This window comes from Myotis myotis, unplaced genomic scaffold (genome assembly GCF_014108235.1).
Source record: "Myotis myotis isolate mMyoMyo1 unplaced genomic scaffold, mMyoMyo1.p scaffold_m19_p_6, whole genome shotgun sequence".
Taxonomy (NCBI): domain Eukaryota; kingdom Metazoa; phylum Chordata; class Mammalia; order Chiroptera; family Vespertilionidae; genus Myotis; species Myotis myotis.
This window is the reverse complement of record NW_023416368.1, coordinates 28,175,054-28,183,942: the sequence shown is the minus strand read 5'-3', so window position 1 is coordinate 28,183,942 and position 8,889 is coordinate 28,175,054. Positions and strand designations below refer to the sequence as shown.

Below are 8,889 nucleotides of genomic sequence, written 5' to 3'. Positions count from 1 at the left end.
GTCTCCATGTGACAAAACACCGTCCTGTTTCTTTAATGTTCCATGCTGCCTCTCACCTCAAAGCATTTGTACTGAGGTTCTAGAACACTGCTCCCGCCTCTTTCTTGATCCAATCCTACCCTTTAGGATTCAGCTTGAATTATGTCCTGGAAAATGGCCCCCAAATCTAAGCTAGTTACCCTTCCTATGTATTCCCTCATTGCCCAGTGTTTCCCACCATCACAACAGTAATACTCTATCATAAATACTCTCTTTACTTTCCTTTGTCCTCCACTATCCTGTAAACGTCAGGAGAACAAGGACTGTGTTCATCAGATTCACCATTTCTATCTCCAGCATCAATTAGACCATGTGCCAGGCACATGATAGTCACCCAATTCAGTGTCTAATAATTCAGTATTTTAAATACAGGTCTTGAAGTTAAGTGCTAAGCCATCAAGCACAGGAATTCAAAATATATAACCTTAGAAGATAATGTAGCTAATGCTTTCAAATTAATCTTATTGCCTCTGACTATAAAATAAGAGGTTGAAGATGTTTAGAGCAAGGGCAGCGGCAGCAACCTTAATCAATGCCTTGAACTTCAATAATACCCTCCAAGCAATTACTATCAAGCTCACATTCCTTTACACCATTCTTATTAATTCTGAGAGAAAGACTCCTGACTTGAACGAGTTCCTTCTAAGATATCTTAGAACTGTAAGGTTCTTCCAAGAAACTTGAAAGTCACAAAGCTAACATAAACATCAAGGTTTGCCTGATAGAGTGCAGATATTACTTAGGCCTCTGAGCGTCGCTGTTGACCACCCAAGAAGTAAAAGCCCACAAGACACTCGATCCTACGCTACGCCTGCTACAACACAGAGGGCTGGGCATTCGGCCCCCAAGCTTCCGGACGGCTAAGAAATTCAGTCCAGCCGCCCTCTTGTTCTCTCCACAGTGAGCTGGGTCCCTTGAGTGCTGGTTCCATCCCCCAGGCCTTGAGGAATAAAGATTGGAATCCCGCACTGGATGCTGGAAGTTGCCTCGGAGAAAAGATTGCAGCGGAAGAAATGGCGGTTCTGCAAAAGTTGCCACAACGCAGAAGGCTGGTCCTGCTGTGTCTCCTTTCGGCGGCCCTGTGGGTGGCCGCAGTTGGGCAGATGCGTTACTCTGTGCCAGAAGAGGTCGACAAAGGCTCCTTCGTGGGCAACGTCGCCAAGGACTTGGGTTTGGAGCCTCTGGCACTGGCAGAGCGCGGAGTCCGCATCGTCTCCAGAGGTAGGACGCAGCTTTTTGCTCTCAATCCGCGAAGCGGCAGCTTGGTCACCGCGGGCAGGATAGACCGGGAGGAGCTCTGTGCGCAGAGTGCTAAGTGTCTGGTGAGTTTTAACATTCTTGTGGAAGATAAATTGACTATTTATTCAGTAGAGGTGGAAATAACAGATATAAATGATAATGCCCCTGGCTTTGGAGTAGAGGAACTGGAGCTAAAAATCAGTGAAACAACTACGCCGGGCTTCCGGATTCCTCTAAAGAGTGCTCATGATGCAGACATACGAGAGAACACCCTCCAAAAGTACGAACTTAACCCAAATGACCACTTCTCCCTGGACGTGCGAAACGGGGCGGATGGGAACAAGTACCCGGAGCTGGTGCTGGAGCGCGCCCTGGACCGCGAGGAAGAGGCTGTTCACCACCTGGTTCTCATGGCTTTGGACGGGGGCGACCCGGTCCGATCTGGCACCTCCCGTATCCGCGTTATGGTCCTGGATGTGAACGACAACGCGCCTGTCTTTACACAGCCCGAGTACCATGTAAGTGTTCCAGAGAATATGCCCGTCGGCACGCGGATACTCACAGTGACCGCCACTGACGCAGATGAGGGATACAACGCTCAAGTGGCATATTTTCAAGAGAAAAACCCTGGAAAATCCTCAGAGGTATTTGAGCTTAAGCCAGCATCTGGAGAGATAACAATTATAAAAGGTCTAGATTATGAGGATGCCAAATTCCATGAAATTGATATTGAAGCTCAGGATGGTCCAGGCCTTCTGACCAGAACGAAGGTTATTGTCACAGTTCTGGACGTGAACGACAATGCCCCAGAATTTTACATGACCACTGCTACCAGCTCAATCTCTGAAGACTCTCCTCCAGGAACCATAATTGCACTTTTCAATGTGCATGACAGAGACTCTGGGCAGAATGCGTTTATCACATGTTCACTCCCAGAGAACCTTCCTTTCAAGTTAGAAAGGTCAGTGGACAATTACCACCGGCTGGTTACAACCAGAGCCCTTGACAGAGAACAGTTTCCCTCTTACAACATCACTGTGACCGCTAAAGATGGAGGGAACCCGTCTCTGTCCACGGATGCTCACGTTTTGCTGCAGGTGGCAGACATCAATGACAACCCGCCCACCTTCCTTCACACTTCCTACTCTGCCTACGTGCCTGAAAACAACCCCAGAGGTGCCTCCATCATTTCTCTGACAGCTAATGACCCGGACAGCGACTACAATGCCCATGTAACGTATTCCTTGACTGAGTACACCCTTCAGGGGGCGCCCCTGTCATCCTACATCTCCATCCACTCTGACACCGGTGTCCTCTATGCCCTGCGCTCCTTTGACTACGAGCAGTTTCGCGAACTTCAGCTGTGGGTGACAGCACAGGACAGCGGGGACCCACCGCTCAGTAGCAACGTGTCTCTGAGCCTGTTTATTCTGGATCAGAACGACAACACACCGGAGATTCTGTATCCTGCACTCCCCACCGATGGTTCCACCGGCATGGAACTGGCGCCTCGCTCCGCAGAACCCGGATACCTGGTGACCAAGGTAGTGGCAGTGGACAGAGACTCTGGCCAGAACGCCTGGCTGTCCTACCGCCTGCTCAAGGCCAGCGAGCCAGGGCTCTTCGCGGTGGGGCTGCACACGGGAGAGGTGCGCACTGCGCGGGCCCTGCTGGACAGAGATGCGCTCAAGCAGAGCCTGGTGGTGGCTGTTCAGGACCATGGCCAGCCCCCCCTCTCTGCCACTGTCACGCTCACAGTGGCTGTGGCTGACAGCATCCCAGATGTCCTGGCTGATCTGGATAGCCTCGAACCCTCCGCGAACCCTGACGCCTCGGACCTCACTTTGTACCTGGTGGTGGCAGTGGCTGCGGTCTCCTGCGTCTTTCTAGCCTTTGTCATCGTGTTGCTGGCGCTCAGGTTGAGGCGCTGGCACATGTCACGTCTGCTCCAGACTTCAGGAGGCGGTTTGGAGGGCCTGCCTGCCTCGCACTTTGTGGGCGTGGACGGGATGCAGGCTTTCCTGCAGACCTATTCCCACGAAGTCTCCCTCACTGCGGGCTCGCGGAAGAGTCACCTGATCTTCCCGCAGCCCAATTATGCTGACACACTCATCAGCCAGGAAAGCTGCGAGAAAAAGGATTTTCTATCAGCGCCTCAGTCTTTACTTGAAGATAAAGGGGAAGAAACATTACCTCAGGTAAACTTTATTCACAATATGCTTATGAGCCATCACTAAAATAAATAAAATTGCCTATTTACTTAGCTTCCTCCACTGTTTACCATGTTTACTCTATTTTGCATATTTCCTTGATAGTATATTCAATATTTAGTAAATGAGTCCTGGTGAATTATTTCTCGCTACTTCTAAGTTTTCACACACTGTAAGGAGGAAGAGGGGCTAGAATCATAGTGTCATAAGTGTAAATCAGGGGTTAGTAGGTAAAGATGATATGTCAGTTATCGAAAGAACATTGGGAACCAGGGCTACTGGTTTCTTATACATTGTTTCCCATCTTTGGGTAAATCACCTCATCTACCTGGGTTAATAATTCTTTCTCTCTTAACAATATGAAGATTGATTTTATCTTTACTCAAGTGCTTTAAAAATTAAGGCTTTTATATTTGAATTACTTTATGAATAATGAAACACTTTATTTGGTTAGTTTCTTCTCACTCAGTCTTATTTTTCCTTCAGTTTGGCAGTGAGGTTCTTTATTTTATTTGATTTGCATGGTCTTCCCCATTTAAAAGATGGAAATTTAGAAATGCCAATGCTTCATCATGTTTCAGGAAGATATGTCATGGTATTTCTGCTTAGTTACAAATCTCATTCATCTCTAGATTAACTAGGTGTTCCTTGAAGAAGTAATTGAATTATTGTTTGCTCTATAATAAATAGGTAGTATAATAGTAAACATATTTCTCTTTTATGTTTTTATTTTTCTCATATCTTATAATCATACTAGAGGCCTGGTGCACAACATTTGTGCACTGGGGAGGGGGGAGGTCCCTTAGCCCAGCCTGCACCCTCTCACAGTCTGGGATCCTGACAGCTAATAACCCTGAGGGGTCCTTAGCATTGCCACTGAGGAGAGAGAGGCTCCCGCCACCACCTCTGTGCTCACCAGCAGTGAGCCTGGCTTCTGGCTGAGTGGTGCTCCCCCTGTGGGAGCACACTGACCATCAGGGAGCAGCTCCTGCATTGACTGTCTTCCCCCAGGTGGTCAGTGTGCATCATAGCAACCAGTCGTTTGCCATTGGTCGATGTGCATATTAGCCTTTTATTATATAGGATTACCTTTTTATCTTTAAAAATAATATATATCCTCAAGGGACTTAGAGACGATGTCAGTAATTGCCCCTAAAATCCTCCTTATAAATCTCTCTTTTCAAACTTTCCCATTTATAGCAGCTATTTAATACATTCCCAATCCTGCCATGGATAGCTCCTCAGTCCCCCTCAGAAACCATGGCTTTCCTTCTCCATTCCTTTTTCCATGTTGGCTTTTAGTATGTTATCACATATTTAATCATGGAATAAAGAATGCACTAATATTCTATGTAACTGGCATTATTTTTACTTTTATTTGGAAGTAATCATGCACTAACTGAGTCTTGTATTTAATGGTATCATCATCTTTCAAGGTTCTGTGATTATTATAATTAAGGGCATCTAAATACATCTGAGACAATGTATTCCATTGTGTTGTGAGATAAAATTATAACTCATTGTGGAATAATATAACATCTTGTAGGTAATTAATAAGTTAACTGAGGAAAATTAAAGACAGTTTCTTTTAGTATGTATAGTAACTTCACAAGAATAAATGCCTTAAACCTGGGTATATAATGCATCATAATTGAAATGACAACTGTATTGTATTTTTATTTTGTGCTTGGAAAGGAAAATGGAGAGAAAAAAAAGGGGTTTCTGGAACATAAGACAAATGTTTATCTCCACTAGGTGGGTCTTTTAAAACCCTCCTCAAACTCTAGATTTGAGCAAAGTGAACTACTTTTAGTACCCTGGAGTTCTGTGGTTTCTCACTCACATCTAAGTCCTGCCATGCTGTTCTCTCATTCCAGGCCTTTCCCCTGATCCACTCCTCTCATGTTTTTTGGGGAAAGCCTTTGCTAAACTCCAAGGCCAGAATGACAGTGCACTGTCATTTATTGTTTGATTTTATATCTTCATAATATCTGTGAAAGAAGGACTTGTCCATATTGTTCATCTGAAATCCCCAGATATTGTCTGACACCCAATTATATGTTTGTTTAATGAATTGGTTAAATAAAAATAGTAAAATTAAGATGTCAGGCTGTTAGGGACAAACTTCAAGAGGTATGATTTATAAATATGGCTGATGTTTCTGTGTGGTTATTAAACTTTGAATATCTTGAAACAATAACTCCATCATGTTTGAAGCAATATTGATGACATTAAGGTTAGTTCATGGCTTCCAGAGGAAATAACTTGAAGTCACATCCTTTAACATAAAGCATTTCAATTATGTGAAACAAACACCAATCCTACTACCTCTTATAAAAATGATTTTGGGTGTTAGGAAACTTTAAAAATAGAAATTTGTCAACAATAAAAAAAAATTTTAATACAAATTTGAGTTTGCCTGAGAGGGTGCAATAAACGGTTAGGCCTCTGAGCGTCGCTGTTGACCACTCAAGGAGGAAAATGCAATGGGAGAGCTAGTCCACCATTTCCTTGTTTCTAAAAAGCAAAAGGAGTCAGCAAATCATACTCAGAAGATCCAGGGCTGCTACGCTCACCTGTCGGTCAACCAGCTCTGTGACCCATGAATTAGGCCCATGAAGGGCTTCTCTCATTGAGAAAATCAGAGTGGATTCCGTCGTGGGAAGCTGGAACTGGACACAGAAAAAAAGAATTCACCAAAAAGGAAATGACCAATTATCTGATCAGAAACAGCGCAGGACTGACCCTGCTGTGCGCGCTCCTGGGGACGCTGTGCAAGACTGGATCGGGGCAAATCCGGTACTCAGTGCTGGAGGAGCTGGACAAAGGCTCCTTCGTGGGCAACATCTCCAAGGACCTGGGGCTGAAGCCTCCGGAGCTGGCAGAGCGCGGAGTTCGCATCATCTCCAAAGGTAAGACGCAACTCTTTGCTCTGAACCCTCGAAGCGGCAGCTTGGTCACCGCGGACAGGATAGACAGGGAGGAGCTCTGTGCTCAAAGCACGCGGTGTCTAGTAAAATTTAACATCCTGGTTGAAGACAAACTGAAAATTTTTGAAGTAGAAATAGAAATTAAAGACATTAATGATAATGCTCCTGATTTTCTAACGGAGGAATTGGAAATAAAAATTGGTGAACTAACGGCTCCTGGAACTCGATTTCCACTTAAGACTGCATTTGACCCAGATGTGGGCATAAACTCTCTGCAAAACTACCAGCTCAGCCCGGATGACTACTTCTCCCTGGCTGTGAAGATTGTCTCTGATGGAGCCAAGTACCCAGAGCTGGTGCTGGAGCAGGCTCTGGACCGTGAGGAAAAGAAAGTTCATGAGCTTGTCCTCATTGCTTCTGATGGTGGGGACCCTGTTCACTCTGGCAACTTGTACATCCAAGTGATAGTTCTGGATGCGAATGACAATCCACCAGTATTTACCCAGCCTGAGTATCGAGTAAGTGTTCAGGAGAACTTGCCAGTGGGCACCCGGCTGCTCACTGTGAATGCCACTGACCCTGATGAGGGATTCAATGCTCAAGTGTCCTACATACTAGATAAAATGCCTGGGAAAATTGCTCATATTTTTCATCTCAACTCAGTGACTGGAGATATATCCATATTAAAAAGTCTAGATTATGAGGATGCTATATTCTATGAAATTAAAATTGAAGCACAAGATGGACCAGGTCTCCTCTCAAGAGCCAAGATTCTAGTCACAGTTCTGGATGTGAATGACAATGCCCCAGAAATTACAATCACTTCTTTCACAGGATCAGTCTTAGAAGAGGCTACTGCAGGAAGAGAAGTTGCCCTTGTCAATGTGCATGACCGGGATTCTGGTCAAAATGGGCAAGTCATGGTTTTTGTTCTGGGAAATATGCCATTTAATTTGGAAAAATCAATAGACCAATATTACCGTTTAGTGACAGCCAGATCCCTGGACCGGGAACAGGTTTCTGAATATAACATCACTCTGAGAGCAACAGATGGAGGAAATCCACCACTGTCTACAGACACTCACATCATGCTACACGTGGAAGACATCAATGACAACCCACCTGCCTTCACTCATGCCTCCTACTCTGCCTATGTTCCAGAAAACAACCCCAGGGGAGCCTCCATCTTCGCTGTGACCGCCCAAGACCCTGACAGCATCAAGAATGCCCACATCACTTACGCACTGACTGAGGATACCATTCAAGGGGCGCCTCTCTCCACTTATGTCTCCATCAACTCTGACACTGGAGTCCTCTACGCTCTTCGATCCTTTGACCATGAACAGGTTAGAGACCTGAAAGTACTGGTGACAGCCAGTGACAGCGGGGACCCTCCTCTCAGCAGCAACGTGTCTCTAACCCTGTTCGTACTGGACCGGAATGACAATGCACCTGAAATCCTCTACCCCATCCTCCCCACGGACGGTTCCACTGGTGTGGAACTGGCGCCCCGCTCTGCAGAGCCCGGATACTTGGTAACTAAGGTGGTGGCAGTGGACAGAGACTCCGGCCAGAACGCCTGGCTATCCTACCGCCTGCTTAAGGCCAGCGAGCCAGGGCTCTTCGCGGTGGGGCTGCACACAGGAGAGGTGCGCACTGCCCGGGCCCTGTTGGATAGAGATTCGCTCAAGCAGAGCCTGGTGGTGGCAGTCCAGGATCATGGCCAGCCCCCTCTCTCAGCCACTGTCACACTCACTGTGGCGGTGGCTAACAGCATCCCAGATGTGTTGGCTGACTTGGGCAGTCTTGAGATCCCTTCAACTCCAGAAGCCTCAGACCTCACTCTGTACCTGGTGGTAGCAGTGGCTGCGGTCTCCTGCGTCTTTCTAGCCTTTGTTATCATCCTGCTGGCACTCAGGCTGAGGCGCTGGCACTCATCACGTCTGCTCCAGGCTTCAGGAGGTGGGTTGGCAGGTGTGCCCACCTCACACTTTGTGGGCGTGGATGGGGTGCAGGCTTTCCTGCAGACCTATTCCCATGAGGTCTGCCTCACTGCTGACTCTGGGAAGAGTCACCTGATCTTCCCCCAGCCCAACTATGCAGACACGCTCATCAGCCAGGAGAGCTGTGCGAAAAGCGAGCCTCTTTTGGTAACTCAAGATTTACTCGAAGCAAAAGGAGACCCCAAGCTACTTCAGGTGAGTTTCTTTCTTTCTTCTTCTAATATTATAAAGAACAATGATGCCAGTGTGATTATTATAAAGCTTATATAAGCTTAGTCCTGTTGTTTAAATATTTGTTTTTCTCTCTTTCTGAACCTATGGTAGGGCTACATGTCCTTGTCTAGTGTAACTGAGAGGGCCTAGGAACTAGTTCTGGCCAAGACCTTGTAAATGGAAGAAGGTGTGTCTCTACCTGGAGGAAACTCTAATTGCCATTGTGGGAATGTCCAGATCTTAAGATACTCTTTG

At 46.3% G+C, this 8,889-nt stretch overlaps 2 protein-coding genes across 2 annotated transcripts in view; both read left to right on the top strand.

The window, feature by feature from the left end:
• Positions 1 to 773: 773 nt before the first annotated feature.
• LOC118659336 (protocadherin gamma-A2-like) lies at positions 774 to 3,541 on the top strand. Its single transcript, XM_036315621.1, has one exon. The coding sequence runs from the start codon at positions 1,053 to 1,055 to the stop codon at positions 3,513 to 3,515; it is 2,463 nt and encodes an 820-aa protein (XP_036171514.1). The 5' UTR covers positions 774 to 1,052; the 3' UTR covers positions 3,516 to 3,541.
• A 2,482-nt stretch (positions 3,542 to 6,023) lies between these two features.
• Positions 6,024 to 8,889, top strand: part of LOC118657761 (protocadherin gamma-C4) — a 143,298-nt gene continuing 140,432 nt past the window's right edge. Inside the window, exon 1 of the mRNA XM_036312294.1 lies at positions 6,024 to 8,616. Coding sequence (XP_036168187.1) covers positions 6,196 to 8,616 — 2,421 coding nt within the window. The 5' untranslated portion in view covers positions 6,024 to 6,195. The remainder of the gene's footprint in view (positions 8,617 to 8,889) is intronic.